The sequence below is a fragment of the Aethalodelphis obliquidens genome, unplaced genomic scaffold (assembly GCF_003676395.1).
Source record: "Aethalodelphis obliquidens isolate GAN/ISIS:26980383/991018 unplaced genomic scaffold, ASM367639v1 scaffold6, whole genome shotgun sequence".
Lineage (NCBI taxonomy): Eukaryota > Metazoa > Chordata > Mammalia > Artiodactyla > Delphinidae > Aethalodelphis > Aethalodelphis obliquidens.
In genome coordinates this window covers 42,474,875-42,500,714 of record NW_020837950.1, presented here as the reverse complement: position 1 = coordinate 42,500,714, position 25,840 = coordinate 42,474,875, and the positions used below count along the sequence as shown (strand labels likewise).

Here is a 25,840-nt window from a genome sequence, read left to right as displayed (position 1 = left end):
AGTATGGACTGGTGGGGGAGAGGCAGAAGGCAGGGCAACCAGTTCAGAATTTCTAACAGTAATCCAGGCCAAGGAAGGTGGGAGACCATCACTGGTTTAGATGGAGAAAAGTGGGCAGCAAAGTTAAGTCACTTTCATCACGATCATTCCTAGTTTGGTCCTTATTTTGTCCTTATGCTTGTCTTTATGGAAAAATCCTGGATCCCTTTGTATAAAAAGCCTGTCAGAGGATACTTGGGGTCAAAGGTTTTCCAGCCTTTATTCCAGTCAAGACTTCCCTTTTCCAGTTTCAACATTTCTAAGTTTCCAGAGCTGTTGGGAAGGGTAAAAAAGACACCATATCCCTGCCTGACTCTATATCTCCAGGATTCTGCTCTATGAGCTTTATTCCTCTTACTCCAACCATGAAATTGTTGTTTTCCTTAGTGATGAAATGAACATCTGCCTGTTTCTCTCAGTATTCCTCATTTATTTTGCTCTTTATTTTCTAAGAAAGATAAAGAAAAATACTCTCTACTCTCTATCATTCTGCTACATATCATTCTGGCTAGTCTATGAGTTCTTCCACATTTTTTCTTCTGAGAATAATCACTTTAATTATTTTGTAATTTCCGGAGAGCTCACAAACAAAGGATCTGCCCCGGTTCAATCAGCAGATTCTAGACTTCTATGCTGAAAGATGGTCACTGTGAGGAAATGATTTAATATGACAGAAGACTAAAAGCAGCACACACTTCTAACAAATGGTGGCAACAATCGTATAAATTATGGTACATTTACTTAAAAACATATTATGCAGTCACATTTTAAGTGATATTTTAATGATGATATTTGAAACTATTTGCAACAGCGAAAAACATTTATGATATAAGATTGAGTGAAAGCAGGTGACTGAAATTGTACTTGAATTTTTAGAATTTGCAGCAATAAGCATCCTCATGAACAATGACAAAAAGAACATGGGGAGAAATGCATTTGGTGGATCAGTTGGTAGATTTGCGGTTTCTTTTTCTTTAAAAAATGTTGTTGTTACAATTCTGATACAATGAATAAAAATCAAGTTACCAAAGAATATGCTCAACAAGTTTCAGAACCTAGCATTTCCAGTATAAAACTATGTTGACAATTAAACTGGCTTCATCATTAATTATTTTATTTGAGTGGAATAATTATTTCTTTTAAAAATTATTTAAAAATACAGCCCTTTTATAAAAAATAAAAAATGTAGTGGTCCTACTTACTTTTCTTCCCTATGATTCTGAATCTTAGAAGTTTAGTTCAAAGAAATATAAAATGCCTGTGCCACATATTTGACCTGGGTGAATGATTATAAACTCAAAGAGGAGGAAAAAGCCAGACTCAGCTAACTGAATTGTGTAGTTTCCTTTTGTCTATTATTCAGACTTTACCTGGCATGATGGCAGCATGTGAGCAAGGACAATCCCAACATGGCCCTGAAAAAGGAAAAAAAAGAAACAAGTTAACTTTGGTCTCTAAGGCTTTTGTTTATTCTGAGACAATAATCTTGCCAAATAAAAACATGACCTTTAATGTAGTATAGTAAAGCCACATCATCTTGGAAAGGCTAAAGAGAATAAAGGAGATATAGAATACCCCACCGCTGCAGAAATCCACAATTCTGTCACCAGGTTTGGCCTGATTTGTCACCACATAAACAAGGTTGTTTAACTGTTGCTGCTTCCTCAAAGCTCGATCACTGGACATTTTACCTGTGAAAGACAAGAGATGAAGACAATGACACGTTATATGTTGTAGGGGACTGAGATGGCACTCGTGGACTAGACTAGCAACCTACAGGAAGAGCGGTACAGATGTAAGTGGATTACACATTCCATGTAATCCTCCATGAGAGGATTAGAGAACTGGAACCCAGAGGTGAACTCTATTTTGCTTCTTTTTACTTTTATTCCTACCCAACTTTTCTTTCAATGGTCATTAACAGAAAATCTATGAAAAAATGTCTTTGAAGGAGAGGAAACAGTAAGTGAAACATTAACTTCAGAGTCATAAAGTGTTCAATAAATGTTTACTGGATGAATAAAAATTAACAGTAATAATCTCTTCCCTCTATCCCTCTCAGAGACATAGTGTAAAGATTACCTAATTTCAGCACATTGCTTAAATCGCTTTGGAGAAAAGAGACCTATAATAATAAAAACACTTTTATTATTTAACTGGCACATCCGTGATCTCTTAATTCTTCTAGTTAGGACACTTGGAACATAGGTGTCACATTGTTTAAAATATATCAATGGTTACTGTATTTAGAAATAAATTAGATTTTCTTATTTCTGCTTTGAAACTTCCTTTCCTCATGAGTGTGTCAGACACAGAAATTTAATGCAATTAGGGATTGAGGACAGGGCATTTCCAAGTACAAAATGCCTTGGGCCTAGCAGCCTGAAAACATCCTTACTTTTCTTTCAAAAGCTACTAGTCAAGTCCACTGAAATATCTTCAGAAGAATGCATAAAATTATTTGTTTTTACACATTTCAAATGCACTGTTCATAAGAGCAAGATTAAGAAAATGTAAGAGAGTAGCTCCCAGTGATATAGATAAAAGAAAAAACCCAGATAATCTTTTTGGCTTGATCAAAAATTATTTACAGATACAAAGTTTCCCCACTCCATTTTCACAGAAAAATTGCATGGATTTTTTCTTTTCTGTTTTCCTTCTTTCTTATGTTACTAAAATTAAAACACTGGGAAACTTTTAGGAAAAAATAGAAAATGTGGATTTAAAAAGATCTATATGAGAGAAGAAGTCCATTATCTCATAATTCATAGGTAATATTTCTGTATATATGTACTTCCAGCTATACCCATAAGTTCATAATTTTCTAGATGGCATAGGAAACATTATAATATAAATCTTTCTGTGCCCATGAATTTGTTTCTACAAGTTTTAATGGCTGCATAGTATTTTATTAACTATTTATACACAACTTATTTAACCAATTTCCTATTGTAACAATGCGGTCATCATCATACAACTGAATCACTGTGTGTGTTCTTAATTATTTAGCATCGCCTAATGTGAATTTCAAACATGAAAAGCATTTAAATCAATCGTTTGGTGACTTCATTTGTGAAGACAGTTTCATGTAGCTTTAAAAAAATTATTTTCATTTTTCTCTAATAATATAATGGCAAAATATTTACACAGAGTTAGTGAAAGCCCTTGTGATCCCACCTTCAGTGGATAGCCACTCCTAAGAGGTTTTATTATGACAATTTTCAAACACAAGGCAAAGTTGAAAGAATTAAGATTCAGTGAATAGCTCTATACCCTCCACCTAGATTCTACCATTAGCAACTTACTAGGCTTGGTTCATCACACGTCTATCTATCTATCCATCCCTCTATCCATTCAGTCATAAATCCACCTAATTATTTATTTTTATTATGGCAATGCAGTTTTGATTTGGAGGAAGAAGAATAAGAACAAGGAAGGGGAGGAAGAAGGGGAGGATCAGAAGGCAAAAAGGAAAAGTACTTTTGAGGCCCTTGGGAGAGCGAGAGTCACAAATGCTGCTATTAAATGGAGCCACCACGAGGCAAGAAATGAGCACAAGCATTTTAGACTTTGCTCTGTTTGTGGATTTCTTAACAGTTCTTAGACAAAGAATTTTCATAAAACAAAGTCAAAAGAAATTATCTTTTGTTAAGAACAAGGAGATAAGAAAATAAAACTTATTTAATGGAATATCTAATAGTAAGTTCTGTACTGTACTTCTATTACATATTTAGAATGACCTAACTTTCTTAGGTCTGTTTCAAAAGCAAATGTTGATGAAGATCTGTTTTTCTTGCTAAGCCTGCCTCTTTGCATATGAAGAATCTGTGCTTAAATGAAGGTTGAAGGCAAAGAGGTACCTTTCAGGTTTGTGTTTAAATAGAGAGACTATTAAGGTGCCCATAATATTCACAGGTTGGGCTAAAAATACACTTGCATGGTGCCTCAGTGCTTTATGGAAAAACTGCCTCTAATGAAGCATTCCTCCTCATCATTCTAGTTTTATAAGTGAGTAGGGTCTTAAACACATCGAACAAGGTAATAAAGTGTTATTTTGAGACACCATATTCATTTAAAAACCAAATTCTACTTTCTATTTATATCCAACATTCTTGTGCCTGACACTATTTACAAGCATAAAAATATTTACATATTTATTTATTTTTGGCTGCATTGGGTCTTTGTTGTTGTGCGTGGACTTTCTCTAGTTGTGGTGAGCGGGGGCTACTCTTCGTCGCGGTGCGCGGGCTTTTCATTGTTGTGGCTTCTCTTGTTTCGGAGCACGGGCTCTAGGCGCGGGCTTCAGTAGTTGTTGTACACAGGCTCAGTAGTTGTGGCTCATGGGCTCTTGAGCGCAGGCTCAGCAGTTGTGGTGCACGGGCTTAGTTGCCCGGCGGCATGTGAGATCTTCCTGGACCAGGGATTGAACCTGTGTCCCTTGCATTGGCAGGTGGATTCTTAACCACTGTGCCACCAGGGAAGTCCCTATATTTTTAACTTGACTAAAAACGATGGTTCTTTAGGTGTCATCATGGAAAAACAAAACCCAAGAATCAAATGTTTTAATAGAAATGATCTTATTTGTCCTGCAATGTAATCCTCCTACGGTGGAGTCTTCTCCTTGTCTAATTCAAGTTAGGAGGAACCTGATTAGACAACTTCAATGTTGTTTGCATTACCCAAAAAGAAAGTACAAGGAAAAGTAAAGGAGACAATTTTTAAACTAAGGAAGAGCCATATTAGGATATCCGCATCTTTGGTCAGTTCAAAGCATCAAATAAAGCAGAAAAAAAAAAAAAAGCCATGGATGGAAAATGTGCACATGTGCAGCCAGGACACCTGTTCAGTCTAGTAAATTGTGCTTAAGATCAGGCAGCTCTTAATTTACTCTTTCTTAGTCTGAAGCAACAAAGTACCTTGAATATTATAATATACTGGTAAAAGGAAAGTGGTTGGGTGCTTGGGATACATATTAGACTTTATTTGCTGTTTTGTTTTCCAAGTATTTCTTTGAGATGTAGTATACCACCCACATTCTGTGAATTTTTAAAAAATATAATTAAATATGGAGACAAAGAAAAGGGCTAAAACTAATGGTTCAGAGATTTTTTTTTTTTTTTTTGCCGTACGCGGGCCTCTCACTGTTGTGGCCTCTCCCGTTGTGGAGCACAGGCTCCAAACGCGCAGTCTCAGCGGCCACGGCTCACGGGCCCAGCCGCTCCGCGGCATGTGGGATCTTCCTGGGCCGGGACATGAACCCGTGTCTCCTGCATCGGCAGGCGGACTCTCAACCACTGCGCCACCAGGGAAGCCTGGTTCAGAGATTTTTAAAATATGTTTTTGTTTGAAAAGCTATAAAACCAAGAGAGCAAGAGTAAATTTCTTCACCAGTGATGGGTGCAGTGCAGAGGTTGTAGAGAAGGTGTGAGACAATTGAATACACAAGGTGGCACCAATAGAACCTTTGGCAGGTGAGAAGGAAGGTGACAACCACAACTTTTAATGTTTTTAAGAGGCCTGATTAACAACATTAAGACAAGCTGATGAATGGTCACTTATCATGTTTCATAGGGCAATGGACAGTGAAGGCCAAGTTCCACCTTCAGGGTAGCTAAGGTTTTCATGCTTGGAACCGTCACTAAGCTCCTACTATATGCCCAGTACTTGTCCAGGTACCGAGGACACAACTCAAAGTGAATAAGACAGTCCCTGTCCTTCAGGAGCTAAGAAGGTATCTAAGAAAACGGTATGGGTGTTCATTATGTGCAAAGGTATGTGCACTGCAGATAAAGCACTAACTGAGACATCACAGAGGATTTTGCAGAGAAGTGTGGGGCATTTCAGCTGAGTCTTTAAGGAGGAACAGAAACTTGCCAGGTAGAATGAATGGCAGGGAAAGCATGATATGATATGGCCTACTTAGGGGGAAAATGCAATTAGCTCACTTATGCTTGAAAATGAGGGTCAATGAGAAAGTGGTAGAGCATAAAATAGAACTGAAAATTTGGCAGGGACAGATGGGAAATGGCATTGCTTGTTATCTTGCCTCTCTGTGCTGTACAGAAAACATGGCCTTGCTTTAATACTTAATATGTATGCTTAGAGCTCCTTAGAGACAAGTTCTCTTTGAATAGACAGCTCTGTTATTTTTACATTATTCCATATGAAAGATGCTCTTTTATATTGCTAGCCTGCATCATTTTTATTCTGGATAGAGGATATCCCCAAATTAGATAGAATTATTCATAAAATTATGTGGAGCATTCAACCTCAACTGATGCTAATGTCATTAAATGATTTAATTAAGAAAATGGAATTGAATAAATTGAGCTCATTGAATCATTTTGAGCTCTGCTGTTCTAGACGAGAAAACCTTTGGTCTCCTTATTGGATTGTCCTTCCCACTCTCCTTCCCAGGCTCCTCTCCCCATGGCAGTCCCTGAAATGCTGTGCTCATCAGGTTCTGTCTCTGTGCCATAGCTCATCACTGAGTGTGATTTTCTTGAGTATATTACTAAAGTCCCTTCCAAAACTGCCTAGGAAAATACCTGTCCTTGCTTAAAATACCTTTAAAGGCTTAAAGGTATTTAAACCTTTATGCCTTATGAAAAAAGTCCTGACTTCTTGGCAAAGGCCTTTAATAATCTGCGCCCTGTTAATTTGCCGACGTTACCTTCTGCTACTTTCATAATATATCCCCTATGTTCCAGCCTCTCTGAACAATGGATATAGTTCCTTGAATTTATCATGGCTGGTGAGTCAAGTTGCTTTATAAATTTGTTCTCTTCGCTTGAAACCTATTCCTCACTCCTGGCTACACTGACATGTATTCCTTTTGTAATAAGTTTTTTTTTTTTTAAAGACAAAAGAGAAAAAAGTTACTTTTTCAAACTATTTATTATATTTCCTGTTATTATTAACTACTGAAGAAGTTTTCTTATTATAAAATGACTTACCTAGGCATTATTCATTATACCAACTACCCAAAAAGGACCGTTAGCTGAAATTGCTTCTGTGTGCATGAAATAGATACAGATGATTTTTCCTGGAACTACATAAGCTTGGGCCCAATTAAATGGATAGAGTATTAGGAGACTGACAGGCATATAACAAGTGCTAAATAAAAGTTTAATGAATGAATTTTCTCTGTAATTATGACTTAGCATTTCAAGGCAGTAAGTTAACTTTTGCACATATTAAGTATGAAAACAAATTCAACTGTATTTGAAAATATACTGTATTGAAATAGAAAAGGAAGTCAACTATGAAACAATTTTAAAACTGGGGATGGAAAAGCTTCCAAAAACTTTAATGAGGGAATAAGAAAGCTGCCCTTTAAAGCTATACCAAAAACTAGAACAGCGTAAATAAAATTCCTAAAGAAACTCCTGAGAAGCATGAAACTAAGTGGCAACATGAAGTTTACATTTTAGGTTAGGGCAACCTCGTTTTAAATTTCGGAAATGACTTGTTGGAAATACTGAAAATTTAGAATAGTTGGAATTTACATTTTTTAAAGCCAGTTGCAGGCTAGCATCACTAATCCTCTTAGCCATACTGACCCCAGAGTGACAATACTCTTGCAACAGTGGATACCTTTTCCCTCTCTCCCCCATCCCCAGCCCATTCACACATCCTACAGTGCAGTCTATGAAATCAGTAATACTGTAACAGTGTGATAGCATTTTCACTCTGATAGTTTTGTTATAGATATTATGAATTGTCAATAATTATCAATCAGAAATTCAAAATTCAAAAGAAGCCAATTTATTCCTCTCTAAATTGAGGAATACTGACCTCATAAAATATCTTTATCAATCAATCATTCAACCAACAAATCAACCAACTAACTTGACCTACACAGAACTGTTCTAGACAATGTTAGGGTCACAAAGATGTCTATCGCTTGATTTCTGTCCTTAATGAACTTACACCTAATTTAAAATAGTACAAAAACATTATATATGACCTTAGAAGATGTATTTTACTAACCACATTGTACAGTATTTTTAATGACATTTTAACAGCCCTAACTTACAAGAATCCATACTTCTTTCCTTAAAGCTTCTAAAATGATTGATAATTGTTTATATAATGCTTTGCAATTTATTAAGCACTTGCACATTTGATACATCATCTAACCTCAATATTGTCAGGTTGCTAGGTGGATAACCTGTTCCTTGTTTTACAAATGAGGACACAGCACTGAAGAGGTTGCTCAAATTTAGCATCTGTTTAAAGACACAGCTGGTAGGCAGTGAACATGGGACTCTAACCAAGGATTTCTAACTTTAGGTTCAGTCTTCTTTGCAATATGGTCTGCCATTTCTTAAGCAGATGACTTTGTGATTTCAGAATTTCAGGGCTGGTCCTTTTTTTCTTTTACCTGTTCAAGGAAATGAGGTACTTTCTAGCAGGGAAATGAGGGATATCCCTAGCAATTATATCTTAGGGAAAAAAAGTGAATTCTTCAGAATCAGTCATAAAATGCATTTTATTTCAGTTTTCCTCTAAATAAAATTTCCAAAAGCAGGCTTACCAGTAAAAAGGCTCAATTTAAGTTCTGAACTTCAATATTTTGGAATATATCACTAAGGCATTATCTGCAGGTCTCATAAGTCACTGTGTTTAATGAATTGAACTTCGAGTGTCACCCTTTCCAGAAAAAGACCATTTCCTCACCTTGGAACTGTAGCAACCTTTTAAATTTTATAGAAAAGTGATATGGGGAGGTTGAGCAATCAATTTGTTGCAAAATCGGATTATCCAGGAGGAAAAACTGAAAATAGATTGGGATGATCTTTCTCGTTATAGTACTGCAGATGCTGACCAATATAGCATGCACCTTCACCCTTCCATATCTAATTCCAGGGCATCTTTTAAAAAAACAATGACTACAAGTACTTAGGCAAGATGCACAGTTGAGGAACAATAGTTGAAGAAAGTATAGCCACATTATTTGCCAAATCAAAACTTCTGTTTTGTTTATAAAAGAGCTTAGATACATTGAATAGTGGAAAATTTAAAACTTGTTATTCCTGCTATTTTTTTCTCTAAGATGAATAAAACATTTTGACTTCAGAATACCAGACACCAGAGTTAATTGAACACATATATTTTCATTTCATTCAAATGCTATTTATACCACACAAAGTAATTGTTTCTTTGCCCTGGAATTTAGTTAAAAAAACATTTCACAATATCTTCCAACTTGCCCACAAGACCAAATTGAAATGCTTTAGAACAAAAAAAGTTAACTCTAGAAAATAGGTATTTATTTCTTCTCCCTCTTTTTTTTGGAGGCTTAAGTTAACAACAGTAAGGTATTTTAATAGTTTCATTAACTTTTGAGATCATTCAAGTAATCCTCAATTTGAGTTCTAATTTGATGTGTTTCACTGTATTTCGGTTAAATGATAGTAGCCTGCAATGGTGAGTGTTAACTTTCCTGGAGTCTAGTGATTTTCTAAAAATCACTTCTCTTATATACATAGTATTCTAATTTCTACTATGATATGACCCATAGGTTTTCTTGTTTGATTTTTTCATATATTTTATTTTGATTAAAAAAATGAAAATGAATATATCTAAGGTGACATGGCTCCATATTCTTTTATAATATCAATACTATATTAATATACAGTATTCCCATCAAGAGATGGCATCTGTGTCTGTTCCCTTTAATTGAGCTCTATGACCACTTGACCAGGGTAATATAGAAGAAAGACTGTGCCCATTTCTGGTAGCTTCCATGTCCTATCTTTTGAGACACTTGCTCTTGGACAGTACCATGCTTTAGGAAGCCAAGCCTCCCCAGCTGATGCTGTATGAACATACAAGCTTTCCCACCAAGTCTTACCTAAGTTGAAGATTTGTGAATAAAATAGATAATTGTTATTTAAATGCACTAAGGTTTGTGGTGCATTTATGCAGCTATAGATCATCTGAACAACATCTTAAATTGGGCTTGTAAGGATTATCATCACTGAATAGTATTTATTAAGTCATCTACCTATACATGGAATGGTGCTGGATACTATGACAATAGCCAAAATAGAAAATAGTTATTATACCTAAGAGTTAACAGATCAAGGCAGTAGTATTCATTGCAAGTTACAGAGGGACTCCTCTACAAACCTGAAAGGCAGTCTTGAATTCCAGCCCTACTATTCCTTTTCTCTTTCTAATGGTCCTAAACCTCATGAGCCTAACTGTAAAGACTGTTGGGATCTCAGCAGCAAGGGATGGTTGAAAGAAAAGGATTATGGTAACTAACCCAGGCATAGACATGGGTAGGGATGGGGACCGTGACCCAAATAGGTGTTGCACATGTGGGTGGCAGGGCTTATACTAAATCATAAGAGATGACAGATCTAAAAGAACAAGGCTGCACTGAAACTGCACCATTTGGGAGGCTGGAGTTTACTGATATACGGACACACTGATTCAGGGCCTGGGTAGAGCAGGGTAAGACAGGTACTGACCTTTTTTTTCATAAACTGGAATTTTGTATCTTCCTCCCATTCTCTGGTTCTTTCATTATAACCTCTACAGAGTAGTTTATTAATTTAGCAAAAGTTTTTAAGCACTCATTATATGTCTAGCCCTGATCAAGGAGCTAGGACACCATGGTGAACAAGGGAGATTCTTATATGTCAGAGAAGGGAGTTTGACATCAAACAATTAAATCAAGTGATAAATGATATGCAGAAAATTAAAATAAAATGATGTGGTTGAAATTGACTTGGTGAATATTTTAGATTAGGTGGTCAGGAAAAGCCTTACTGAGCAAGCAACAAAACTGAGATCTGAATGACAAGAATCCGGTCACGGGAAACAGGAGGAAAGACACTCCATATAAAGAGAACTGCTGATGTAGTCATCAGGTGGAGAGGAGCTAAAGAATGTTTGAGGAAGATAATTATAATTTTATATATATATATTTATCCTTATCACTAATATATAAATAAAGTCACTGAATGGATATTCTTATTTGCTGGTATTAGCACAACTGAAGGATTATTATGTGCTAAGCATGTTTCATTTATTGTTTCAATCTTTTGTCATGAGGTTGGTACTGTTACTTCATTGTCAGATGAATAAATTTGAAAAAAAAAGGTAACTTGCCTTGGTCACATAGTTACTCCACGCTAAAGCCAGGGTTTGAATCTTGCCAGTCTCAGTCCAGGGCCTGTGCTCCTATCCACCACCCCAGCAATTACAAATCTGTATTAGTAAAATTTTTTTGAATAGGACACAAATATATATGGGACTACCATTTTGTCTGTTAAATATTTGTCTGTTAAAGTTTACTGTCTTTTTTAGAAAAAACAAATAGAACTTTTCTCTATTTTAGTATACACTATGCTGTTTCCTCTGTGTGGTATAGATATGTGTTTCATCTGTATTTCGACAGCAGAGAAATTTTCATCATTATCAAATACCATTCTTTTGTATTTTGGTAACATACTTAATTCTAATCCCAAAATCAGCATGAAAGGCATGCTAAAGTCAACTTTTCAGGGAACTGTCATGCAATGAGAGTGCTGGAGTTGAATCATATGTGCATAAATGGCTTTGACATAGTAAAAAAAAGTAGTTCAGGACTTATCTGGGTGGTTACTGTATATTCAGGGCAAGTGCTCCTTTTGGTCACAACCAAAGTTCAATAAATATGAATACTTCCATATCTTCATTGCTTAGACTTTTAAGTGCAAAAGTAATGGTCAATAGCAAATTAAAAACTATAGTGTGTGAGTGTGCACAAATGTACATAACAAAACCAACCAACCAACCAACCAACCAACCAAATGGCCAAAATAATCACAGCATTCTTGGCATTTACTTGGTAAAGGAATGCTTCCCAGATTCACATGATCATTAAAAATAATTTTCAGAAACCCAGAACAGAAGAACCTGGAAGTAAATTTGAAGTAACAGGATGGGTAGACCTTCCTTATTAGAAACAAGTGTTTTTTTCTCTCCCTCCTCTAGTGGTGTGAAATACCATATCTATAGCAAAGACACCCAAATCTGTAATTCAGCTAACACTGCTCTCTGGAACGCTACATGGGATCTAGATCAGGTTTTCCAATTGTATCTTTAATATCTCTGTTTATGCCAGTCAGGGACCTCAAACCAAACATGTCCAAAACCCAAACTCACTTATCTTCCATTATGAAAACTGTTTCTTTTCTGGAATTCTCTCTGTTAATGGTACCACCATCTATTCACCATCCTCTATTCATCATCCTCCGCCCAAAGCCATATCCTCTGTTCACAGTCTTTTTATTTCTCACTTTTACTACTGCAACTGTCTTCTAATTAAACACTCTGTGCTATATTCTCACCTTTTCGTACCCATTTTTTAAAAAATGCAAATGTGTTCATGCTACTCCCCTTCCTGCAAGTCTTCAATGGCCCCCGGCTGACAGACCAGATTTTAAACACTGAGACGTCATTGTCTGACCCAGCTTACTTCCTGCCGCCTTTTTACTCCTTCCCTTTCACCACTCTTTGGTCAGATAGAACCACCAGGTATTCTCCAAATGCACCAGGCTCTGTCACTTTTCTGAGGTTTTAAACATATTATTTGCTTTGTCATGCATACCACTGTCCCAGAAATTACAAACTGTTTTTGGAGCACTAGCCCCTTAGGATATTAAGAGATATTGGGAGGGAAACAAAGTGGCTTCCATCAGGTAGCCTTAGCAAATTCATATATTATCTAATTTTTTAGAGAATCACAATGCCCATTAGCAGAGTAAAGATTCTAAAGAGTCTCATGGTAGAAATACAGTGTTTCCCAAAATTATCTGACAACTGACTGCTTTGACTATCTAATTCTCCTTAGGGACTATTTTAGGAACCCACTTTAGAAAACATTGCTTTACCCTACCTCTTTGCTTAAAAATGCCTACTCATCCTTCAAATTCACTTCCAATGAATGCAGTGAGACAACAGAGACACAGACCAGATTCTTCAGACTACACAACCTCCTACCTCAGGACAAGAGTATTTCTCAGGGACCTCCAGAAATTACTTAATATACAAAACCCAGTCACATGCTAGTTAGGCTCAAGTCAATGAGTCAGCAACAAAAAGCAACAAAAGGCACCAAAACGTTTTTCTTGAAAGTGAGTTATGAAAGCTGTGTTTAGAAGCTCAAAGACATTAGCTATCATAATATTTCTTCTTGAATATTAACTTAGAAAAGAAAATGACATGACATATTAATGTAAACTTTTGAAATATTCTGAGAACAGAGTCATAAGTAGTGTTCACCAGTTAAAATAGATGCTCTGTTTAGTTATATACAGAAACAGCTAATTGCTTATGAGAATTCTTGAGGAAAATGCTTCAAACTAAACATTTCTAGATACCCAATGAAATATATAATATTAACATCTAAATATCCTCCCTAATGAATAGCCCTAAAATCTATCATCTGATGTTTGTGATACCGACATGGTAGCATAAGGGCATTTATGAATAACACCTACATATCTCCATACCCACAAAACAGGTGAGGAAATTTCCTCACTCTTTAAAACAAGGAAACATATCTTGGTCACTTTCAAGCCTGTTAAAGTCAGATTTGAAGTCACATACATTTCCTCCCATTATTTAGATCCCACATATATGATACACAGAGACACCAAACATATAGAATAAAAAAACACCTGGAAATGGTAGTTAGTCAAAAAATTCCATCTATTTCTACTAGTTTACTCAAATCTTATAAACATGTAATTAGTTTTTACTTTCAAGTTAATAAAAGAAGCAAGAACTCCTCTCTTCATAAGCTAGTAGAAAACAGGTAGACTTCCTAGAGAATAGGACATTAAAATAAACACTTGTACTGATGGGCTTTAAAATCCATTATGTGGATGATTCAGCAAAAGACTTTGTACTTTCATTCATAGTAAAAGAAACAACACTAGGTTAACATATGAGAATTTTAGTTGCCTTTTAAGGAATCATATCCAAACACTGAGGAGAAACATATTGGGATTAGGAATAAGAAGCAGCAAAACTATAAATAACACATTAATTTATACAACCCACACAAAAGAATAATATTTTTGCTAAAGTATACTTTGAAACACTGTAAACATTTCAAGAGGAAAAGGAGAGCAGTTATAAAACTAAAACTTTCACTAGAAGTGGGAAAAAACTATTTTCTTTCTATCATTAACAGATAAGAGGAATTTCAACAGCCAATTAATAAATATTTATTAGGTGCTAAGCACTGCTCTCAGGGTTGGGGATATAGCAGTCCCTGCTGCCACAGAACACATATTCCAGTGAAGGTAGACAGATGATACACACAAAACAAACATATACTACATCAGGGGCTAGGAAGAAAACTAGAGAAAGGGGGCAAAGAGTGAGGGAGAGGAGACTTATTTTAGATAGGATGATCTGAAAGGGACTCTCTGATAAGATGACATTTGAGATCTGAATGAAGTGGTTGAGTCAGGCATATGGATTGTCTGGGGGAAGAGTTTTCCAGGCAAAGGGGATAACAAATAGAGTTAGTAAATAGGAGACTGGCAGAAGAAAAGATCAAAGAAATAGCCAGGGGCAAGAGTATGCAGGGCTCTATAATCTATGTAAGAACTTTGGATTTTATTTTGAGTTAGGTGGATTTTGTGACATTATTTGACTTTTTAGAAAAAATTTCTATAGGCAAGCAAGGGTAGAAGCAGGGAGTCTGATTAGGACACTACTGTAGTAGTCAAGGTCAGACACGATAGTTGCTCAGACTAGGGATAGGGCAATGGAAGTGGTGAGCAGTGACTAGATTTGGTGTATATTTTAAAAACAGAGTGGACAGAATTTGCTAATGAATTAGATGTAGAGGGTAAAAGAAAGAGGAGTCAAGCATGACTCCAGAATTTTGGGCCCGAGCAACTAGAAGAACCAAAGTGTCACATGTTGAATTGCAGTAGAGGTAGAGGTATGAAGTCTAAATCCTGACATTTTTCCATGTTTAGAGTTTAGAGTCTGAAGAAGAACCAGTAAAGGAGACTGATACGGAGTCATTCTATGGTTTCGCAGAGGTCAACTGAAGAAAGTATATCAAGGAGAAGGGAATTATTAATTTTGTCAATCGTAGTTGATAAACCAAGGAAAATAAGGACTGAGACTTGTCCATTGGATGTACTAAATGGAAGTCATTGGTGACCTTGACAACAGCAGTTTTGTAGGAGTGGTAAGGCAGAAGCCTGATTATCATGAGTTCACGAGAGAAGGACAACTAATAAACATACAAGGCCTAAAAGAAATAGAAAATCACCATGTTACAATAGCTATAGTAATAATTGATTTGAGTAAGAATCATCAATGGATGCTAAAACCATTGGTGAAAGACTACTGGGGAATAAGACAGTCTCAAAGTAGCTTACCAGAGATTACCTATTATTACAAAGGAAAACGAGTATCTCTGCAATGGAGAAATGTGAGAGACACCACCTTAACCGAGTGATAAAGTTATCATGAATAATCAGTAAAACTGATACCATGTTCTCCCTGCTATGGTGCACTCAGAGGGGTACAACATCCACTCTGTAGCATGCTTGCCAAAAATGTTTAGGAGTCACTTTACTGCAGACCTGCCAACAGTTTAGCCACCATCTAATAAAGGAAACAGATAAACCCAAATTGAGAATATTCGGTAAAACACTTGGCCGAGATTCTTAAAAAAAAAAAAAGGAGGCAATGTCATAAAAGACAAAAATTGGGGATAGAAAAAGATATTCCATGCAAAGGAAAATCAAAAGAAAGCTGGAGTAGCTATACTCACATCAGATAAAATAGACTTTAAAATAAAGAATGTTATAAGAGACAATGAAGGATACTACATAATCATCAAGGGATCAATCCAAGAAGAAGATATAACAATTATAAATATATATGCACTGAACATAGGAGTACCTCAATACATAAGGCAAATGCTAACAGCTCTAAAAGAGGAAATCAACAGTAATACAATAATAGTGGGGGACTTTAACACCTCACTTACACCAATGGACAGATCATCCAAACAGAAAACTAATAAGGAGACACAAGCTTTAAATGACACAATAGACCAGATAGATTTAATTGATATTTATAGGACATTCCATCCAAAACCAGCAGATTACACTTTCTTCTCAAGTGCACACGTAACATTCTCCATGACAGACCACATCTTGGGTCACAAATCAAGCCTCAGTAAATTTAAGAAAACTGAAATCATATCAAGCATCTTTTCTGACCACAACGCTATGAGATTAGAAATCAATTACAGGGGAAAAAAACATGAAAAAACACAAACACCTGGAGGCTAAACAATATGTTACTAAATAACCAAGAGATCACTGAATAAATCAAAGAGGAAATCAAAAAATACCTAGAGACAAATGACAATGAAAACATGATGATCTAAAACCTATGGGATGCAGCAAAAGCAGTTCTAAGAGGGAAGTTTATAACAATACAATCCTACCTCAAGAAACAAGAAAAATCTCAAATAAACAAACTAAACTTACACCTAAAGGAACTAGAGAAAGAAGAACAAACAAAACCCAAAGTTAGTAGAAGGAAAGAAACCATAAAGATCAGAGCAGAAATAAATGAAATAGAAACAAAGAAAACAATAGCAAAGATCAATAAAACTAAAAGCTGGTTCTTTGAGAAGATAAACAAAATTGATAAACCTTTAGCCAGACTCATCAAGAAAAAGAGGGAGAGGATTCAAATCAATAAAATTAGAAATGAAAAAGGAGAAATTACAACGGACACCGCAGAAATACAAAGCATCCTAAGAGACTACTACAAGCAACTCTATGCCAATAAAATGGACAATCTGGAAAAAGTGGATAAATTCTTATAAAGGTATAACCTTCCAAGACTGAACCAGGAAGATACAGAAAACATGAATAGACCAACCACAAGTAATGAAATTGAAACTGTGATTAAAAATCTTCCAACAAACGAAAGTCCAGGACCAGCTGGCTTCACAGGTGAATTCTATCAAACATTTAGAGAAGAGCCCCATCCTTTTGAACTCTTCCAAAAAATTGCAGAGGAAGGAACACTCCCAAACTCATTCTAAGAGGCCACCATCACCCTGATACCAAAGCCAGACAAAGATACTACAAAAAAAGAAAATTACAGTCCAATACCACTGATGAATATAGATGCAAAAATCCTCAGCAAAATACTAGCAAACAGAATCCAACAACACATTAAAAGGATCATATACCATGATCAAGTGGGATTTATCCCAGAGATGCAAGGATTCTTCAATATATGCAAATCAATCAATGTGATATACCATATTAACAAATTGAAGAATAAATACCATATGATCACCTCAATAGATGTAGAAAAAGCTTTTGACAAAAGTTAACACCCATTTATGATAAAAACTTTCCAGAAAGTGGGCATAGAGGGAACCTACCTTAACATAATAAAGGCCATATATGACAAACCCACAGCAAACATCATTCTCAATGGTGAAAAACTGAAAGCATTTCCTTTAAGATCAGGAACAAGACAAGGATGTCCACCCTTGCCACTATTATTCAACATAGTTTTGGAAGTCCTAGCCACAGCAACCAGAGAAGAAAAAGAAATAAAAGGAATACAAATTGGAAAAGAAGAAGTAAAACTGTCACTGTTAGCAGATGACATGATACTATACATAGAGAATCTTAAAGATGCCACCAGAAAACTACTAGAGCTAATCAATGAATGTGGTAAAGTTGCAGCGTACAAAATTAATGCACAGAGATCTCTTGTGTTCCTATACACTAACAACAAAAGATCAGAAAGAGAGATTAAGGAAACAATACCATTCACCATTGAAACAAAAAGAATAAAATATCTAGGAATAAACCTACCTAAGGAGGTAGAAGACCTGCACTCAGAAAACTATAAGACACTGATGAAAGAAATCAAAGATGACACAAACATATGGAAAGATATACCATGTTCTTGGATTGGAAAAGTCAATATTGTGAAAGTGACTATACTACCTAAAGCAATCTACAGATTCAATGCAATCCCGATCTAATTACCAATGGCATTTTTTATAGAACTAGAACAAAAAATCTTTAAATTTATATGGAGACACAAAAGACCACGAATAGCCAAAGAAATCTTGAGGGAAGAAAATGGAGCTGGAGGAATCAGACTCCCTGACTTCAGACTATAATACAAAGCTACAGTAATCAAGACAATATGGTACTGGCACAAAAACAGAAATATAGATCAATGGAACAGGATAGAAAGCCCAGAGTTAAACCCATGCACCTACGGTCAACTAATCTATGACAAAGGAGGTAAGGATATACAATGGAGAAAAGACAGTCTCTTCAATAAGTGGTGCTGGGAAAACTGGACAGCCACATGTAAAAGAATGAAATTAGAACACTCCCTGACACCATACACAAAAATAAACTCAAAATGGATTAAAGACCTAAATGTAAGACTGGACACTACAAAACTCTTAGAGGAAAACATAGGAAGAACACTCTCTGACATAAATCACAGCAAGATCTTTCTTGACCCACTTCCTAGAGTAATGGAAATAAAACCAAAGATAAACAAATGGGACCTAATGAAACTTAAAAGCTTTTGCACAGCAAAGAGAACTAAGAACAAGATGAAAAGACAACCCTCAGGATGGGAGAAAATATTTGCAAACGAATCAAGGGACAAAGGATTGAACTCCAAAATATATAAACAGCTCATACAGCTCAATATTAAAAATAAACAAATAACCCAATTAGAAAATGGGCAGAAGTCCTAAACAGACATTTCTCCAAAGATAACATGCAGATGGCCAAGACACATATGAAAAGCTGTTCAACATCACTAATTATTAGAGAAATGCAAATCAAAGCTACAATGAGGTATCACCTCACAGCAAAAAATCCAGAAACAATAAATGCTAGAAAGGGTGTGGTGAAAAGGGAACTCTCCTGCACTGTTGGTGGGAATGTAAATTGATACAGCCACTATGGAGAACAGTATGGAGGTTCCTTAAAAAACTAAAAATAGAATTACCATATGACCCAGCATTCCCACTATTGGGCATACACCCAGAGAAAACCATAATTCAAAAAGACACATGCACATCAATGTTCATTGCAGTGCTATTTACAATAGCCAAGTCATGGAAGCAACCTAAATGCCCATCGACAGACCAATAGATAAAGAAGATGTATTATATATATACAATGGAATATTACTCCACCATAAAAAGGAATGAAATTGGGTCATTTGCAGAGACGTGCATGGACCTAGAGACTGTCATACAGAGTGAAGTAAGTCAGAAAGAGGAAAACAAATACTGTATATTAATGCATATATGTGGAATCTAGAAAAATGGTACAGATGCACCAGTTTGCAAGGCAGAAATAGAGACACAGATGTAGAGAACAAATGTATGGACACCAACTGGGGGAAGCAGGGGTGGTGGTGGTGGTGGTGGGATGAATTGGGAGATGGGGATTGACATACATACACTAATATGTATGAAGTAGATAACTAAGAAGAACCTGCTGTATAAAAAAATAAAATAAAATAAAATTCAAAAAACCCCCCCAAAATTATAAAGCTCAGCATTCTAGATTAAAGGAGACTAAAGATATATCACAACTAAAAGCAATGCACAATCCTTGATTGGATACTCAGTATTAAAAGAGAGAGCGAAAGTGTTATTGAACAATTGGGGAAATTTAATATGGTTAGTAAATTTGATAATATTGTTGTACTAATGTTAAATTTCCTGTAAGTATTGGATTATGGTTATCTAGGAGAATGCCCTTGTTCTTAAGAGATACTTTTATTCTGTGAATTAAGAGAGAAGGGGAGGAAGTATAAACATTTGAAGAGAGAAGATATATGAAAAAGTTATACATACTGAGTAGACTGAGAAATTCTTAGATAAGGATTATTAGTCCTAAGGACCCAAAGATCTATATAATTGTAAAAATGGAAGAAACCCTAGAACACATCATCTAATCCTGTCATTTTGTAGGCAAAGAAATGGAGACTTGGATATCCTTTTATAATTGATAGGTTGAGAGCAGGAAAAACAGAATATGTAGAGATAATGAACATGGTTAACTGGCCAAATATAACAATAGTACTAAGAATATAAACCATTTATTGGAATCCCCTTACATGACACTACCATGATAAGTACTTTGTATATGTTATCTCCCATATCGAAAACTACTTATATAAAAAGTATACATTTTAACTTCCATTTTCCATATGAATAAAAGAGGTTCAAAAAGTTTAGATACCATCCGCAAAGTCATATAGTTATTTTCATCAGTTGGTGGAATTTACATTTTTACTGAAGTTATCACAGTCTTATTTTAAGGAATTCTCAATGAGACTTCAAACTCTTGTATCTTATCCAGCTCTATACTGATTTCATACTTCCTTGTACCAAGTAGATTTTCAAATATGCTTATTGAATCAAACACTTTAGTAACCTGAAGGCTATTAAGAAATCTAAGACTATTCAGGGCATAGTGCTGATCATCAGATATCTAGGAGAAAAGGAGAGGTGAATGAAGAAGAAACAGCAGCAGAAACCGAAGAAGTGAATATCATGCAAAATCAACCTAAGTTTCTCCACTGATTAAACACACAGATGAAGCAAACTGGACTCAATGTTGCTTGATATTAAAACATTTCTAACAGATGCAACGAAAAAATTTCTAACAAAACAATGTTTCATACATATATGAACAATTAAGGCTTACCTACTGAGAGGCAAGCTAGAGTAGGCAGAAGGAAGGGGTATGAATTAACTGGTAATTTATAAACTCTCACATAACAAGGGGGAGCTTAAAGAGTGAAACTCATTGCTTCACTTTACTGCAGTGCCAGCCTTTTAATCCCTTCCTGACCTATTTTTATTCAGCACTGAAAAGGGTACATTGTTTGATTTGGGTATAGCTTTTAAGGAGATTAGTTTCTAGGAGTAAAGCATTTTGCATATAAAGAGAGACCCTCATACAAGGCATCTGAGTGTACTCTGTTCCCAAATCACCTGTTAAAAAGAAATAAAAAACGAAGTAGAGTCCAATATTCATTCTCTCCCAAAATTACAGATGAAATTAAAATTATTGTGTATGAAAAAATATTTCTCCAAGAAATATTTGAAAACCTTTCAAAATATATATGTGCCTTCTACAGTTTTAACCAGAAGGAAGCTGAATCCTTTTATTCATAAGCAAGAAATGAAAATTAATAGGCTTTTCTTCTTAATCATGGATGTCAATCTGCATTAGATTATTAATTATGGATTATAATGCAATTAAAATACAAATACAAACACAATGGGGAAATACATAAAGCTTCCTAAATCTTCACATAATTTAATTTTCCTTAGTGACTTCTGGCTCGATCTTAACCCTTCAGAAAAATGTGTCCATGTATCCAAGTGAGTACAGATTATTTTTTTCTCAGCCCTAATAGTTCTAATACCTCTTTTATAACAATTGTTTTATAATATTCTCTTTAACTATTATGAAGTAAAATGCAAAGATAATATAGCTTACCTACCTATATAATCTAAATAAAAATAATCACTTAGCTATAATAATAAAGAAGTAAAATATTTTATAGAAGGATAGTACTGTAATATGCCTAGTCATTACTAGAGGACCAAAATGTCCGCTCAAATTTCTAAAACACTCTCAGGGCTTAACAATAACTATCACAACATGTAAATTCTCTGAATTAGGTGACCTTTTCTCTAGAATTTAAGGCAGTGTTTTGTTACTGGAATTTTGCTCTTTATTCACCCAAAGCACCATAAATTTTAGAAAACAGGTTTTCACAGAGCATGTCATAATTTAGGGGATTTGACTTCTATTTGAAAAATTCCCCGCTCTAAAAACCATCTTATGTACATTAGTACCCAACATTCCAGTATAAAGGAATTTCTTTAGGTAAGTAAACTAATAAATTTTGGTTTTGAAATGAGCTCCCTGATATAGCCATCTGGTTATTTTTATGTTTCCTTTTAATAATGATAATGAATCACATATCTGGTATCTTTGGAAGTATTTCTCATAACTAAAATTTTCTAGATAACTAAAACATAACTTTCTTAAGAAGTAAAATTTTTTGTTATTAAATATTTCATACATACAACTGTATTTTATATATGTATATTATAAATACTACTACTGGTAATAAAATGAATACTGGCATATCCAATACCTAACCTAAGAAATAGAACATTACTATTTCTCTTGAAATCCTATGTATATTTCACTACCCAACTGTACCTCTCTCACCTTTCCCTGCCCTAAGGCAATCAGTATCCTGAATTTTGTGCTTGCCATTGTATTGGCTTTCTTTTTAGTTTTGCCACATAGATGTATAACCCTAATACTATATTATTTAGTTTTGAATTTCTAAATTGTAGGTAAATGGAATTATATTTTATAAATTATTTTTGCAAATTGCATTTTTCACTGTTTTCTAAGGTTCATCCATGTATACATATGAAGCTATACTTTGTTTTCACTATGCTAAGTATTCCACTGTAGAGCTGTCATATAGTTTATCTATTTTCCTGTTGCTAGTCATTTGGAATGCTTCATTTTTTTTGCAGTTACAAACAACTGAAAACATCTTCTACAACTTTGGAATTTCTTAAGTTGGCTGCATATTTGTTAGCCCTCTTTTAAAAACTTGAATATAATTAAAATTTTCCTTACTGAGTCCAAGACATACTTATGACTACCAATTATATACGATCCAGCATTATAATAATGCCCTCAGAGGTTATAGAGATGTATATTCTATACATATGTGTATTTTTACTAGAATTAGTAAATTTTGTCTGCTTTTTATAGTTCTTCTCTCTTACTCTCCAGCTATTGGAAAGAAACTTCTTGCTGATACAATGTTTATTCTAGCATTCTCTATTTTCAATTTCCTCCCTGTAGACCTGGAGCCTAGCCAATGAAATCTGAGTACAGTGCCAACAAGAAGAAAAAATAGATTATGAGTGAAAGACCAAATGGGAGCTTTTCTAGAGTGAATGTGATAAAATGGTATTATGGAAGGAACAAAGGTTTTGGTATTTCAAGTCTGGCTCAGGCATTTATTAGCTGTCTGACCTTGTCAAGTTACCCGATCTTTCTGAGAGTATTTGCTTTCTCATCTGTAAAATGTATGTAACAATCCTATCTGATAGGATTATTGTGAGAAATAAATCATACCATAGCAATGGTCCCAGCTAAGCCACTGGCCTTCAGTAAATGTAGGTTGCTTTTCCTTCATATCTACTTTACATTAGAGTGTGGTATTTGCCCAACTATTGTACTTCAAGAGACCAGTGACTTTTTGGCTTAAACCCAGCTCAGAGATGTGTTCTACCCAGTTCCAGACAGATGACATCCATGGAAGTGGCGTATTATTATAGCTTTAAAAATCACAGCAAGAACCTCATAAATGTTAAGAAGCAGAACTGCTACTGCAGAAAAACTGGTTTATGACTTAACACCTTCTCAAATGCAAAAAAGATAGGCAAAGAAAAAAAGTTAAAGAAAAGAAAGAACTGAGGAATGTGGTGAAGAGACGATGAAAAGTCAATTTGTGGATAACCAGTGCTCCTGACAAGAAGACCAGAATAAATGGAATGAAAATTTTATTTGAAGAAATATTGTCTTGAGGGAAATAAATCTTCCTAGACAGATTATGAATTATACTTGAAAGAACTCACCTGCTACTGTGAAGTTAATAAAAGACTATTGCTTTTCCTAAGAAAAAAAAAATTGAACTTAAGACAGAATTTGATCAGATGAAAAACTTTAAGTATTATGGCATGAAGGCAGGATAACTGTTTATCTACATATATACAAAAGACAGGTTGGCTTCAGATTTCTCTACAGGATTACATGAAACGTAAGAAAGCAATATTTAAAGAGTTTTGGAAGAAGACAGTTGTGGCTTAAGAATTCTTTACACAGCAACATTTACCTATGAAGGCAATAGAGCCATCTTCTCTGATACACAAGTGTTTAGAGAGTCTACTACTCTCTGGGGAAATGAAGAAAAAAAAGCAATGTCAGGCTCTAGTTAGTCTGCATAGTTTTTATATAGTATCTCATTTCATCCTCATAATATTAGCTTCATTTTACAAGTGAAGATATTCTCATTAATATTATTCTCATTTTACAATTGGAGAAATCCCTCATTATCCTTATTTTACAACTGAGGAAGTAGCATGCTCAGGAAGTTAAACTTGCCCAGTCACATAGCTAATAAGTATAAAAAACAAGTACTAGAAACCACGTCCATCAGACTCCATCAGTTTGGCTTTGTAGGCACCCACTGAACGTCTGCTGGAAGAGAAAATTATAAAAAGAGAAGATAGAAAAGTAGACATAAATTATTATAAGAAAATGACAGGTGGTTTTATGTAATCTTGGTGTGGATAGCCTTTCTAAATCTGGCACCAAAAGCTTGCCTCTAATTGTATTTACTTTAAATTTTTGTTCCTGATATAATACCCATTTCTCTCTTTGTTAAAAAATCAGAGACTATTTCAGGAGTGTGAATCAAGTAATATATTGATGAACTTCATACAGAAGTCCTACCACCCATAATAGATAACTATTTACTTCTTAACTCAATGTTATAAAATTAGAGTTTAAACTTGTCATTTTATTAAAGAAATTTTGAAGAAGATGAAAAAAGAGGGAGAGGAGGAGGAGGAAGACAAGGAAAACCATCTCAACACAAAAACCCTAACACAATCCACTTAATAAGGTCTGCACTCATTCATCTTGATATCGCTAAGGCCTGGCATAGAATGAAAACATCAAATAGAGTCAATTCTCATTATTCACAGATTCTGTATTTGTCAATTTTCTAACTCACTAAAATTTATTTGTAACCCCAAAATCAATACTTGTGGTGCTTTTGTAGTCATTTGTGGACATGCACAGAGCAGCAAAAACTATGAGTTGCCTGATACACATGTTCCCAGCTGAGGTTGAACGAGGCGATGATCTGTCTTCATGTTTCAGCTATCATACTGTAAACAAGTGTCCTTTCCATGGTCTATTTGGTCCCGTATTTTCATGCTTTTTTGTTGGTGATTTTGAGATTTAAAATGGCTCCCAAGCACAGTGCTGAAGTACTGTCTAGTGTTCTAAGTGCAAGAAGGTTGTGATGTGCCTTATGGAGAAAATACGTGCAGTAGATAAGCTTTGTTCAGGCACGCATTATAGTGCTGTTGGCTGTGAGTTCAAAGTTAGTCAACAGTATATATTAAATAAGGTGTCACACATAAAGTTATGTATGCTCAGTTGACAAAAATGTGACCAGAGGCTTGCAATAACCTAATCCTATATTCTTCCAAGAGCAGTGGTTCAGTTTCTGCTAAACTGATTGCAGTGATTTTATAGAACATAACTACCATGAATAATGGAATTTACTGTCATTATTGGGCAAATATTATGCATCAACAGCAACTGATATAATTTTTGAGTATTCCCTTCCACACTTTGCCTCTCGGTGAAATAATTAAAAATATTTTAGCATTTTGTGTAGTGAATTTATAAAAATCATTACTTTGTAAGAATAAAATTGATATTTCTAATTTTTCTTCATGTCCATGCCTGAAAGAAATTTCAAACTCAAGATTCTTAAAACCTAGAAAAGTCCCCAAGAAATCATAGTGACAGGAGGCAAGACTGCTTACATGGTATTTACAAATTTTTATATAGGGTCAAAAAAAACAGATTTTACAACCTTCTGTGAA

At 35.0% G+C, this 25,840-nt stretch overlaps 1 protein-coding gene across 5 annotated transcripts in view; it reads right to left on the bottom strand.

Annotated features, from left to right (window-relative positions):
* GSTCD (glutathione S-transferase C-terminal domain containing) overlaps positions 1 to 25,840 on the bottom strand; it is a 128,046-nt gene that overhangs the window by 27,319 nt on the left and 74,887 nt on the right. For all 5 annotated transcript variants that reach the window (XM_027103428.1, XM_027103430.1, XM_027103429.1 and 2 more), the window contains exons 6-7: positions 1,615 to 1,730; positions 1,410 to 1,454 (exon numbers count right to left, since the gene is read on the bottom strand). In XM_027103428.1, the coding sequence (XP_026959229.1) occupies positions 1,410 to 1,454; positions 1,615 to 1,730 (161 nt within the window). The remainder of the gene's footprint in view (positions 1 to 1,409; positions 1,455 to 1,614; positions 1,731 to 25,840) is intronic.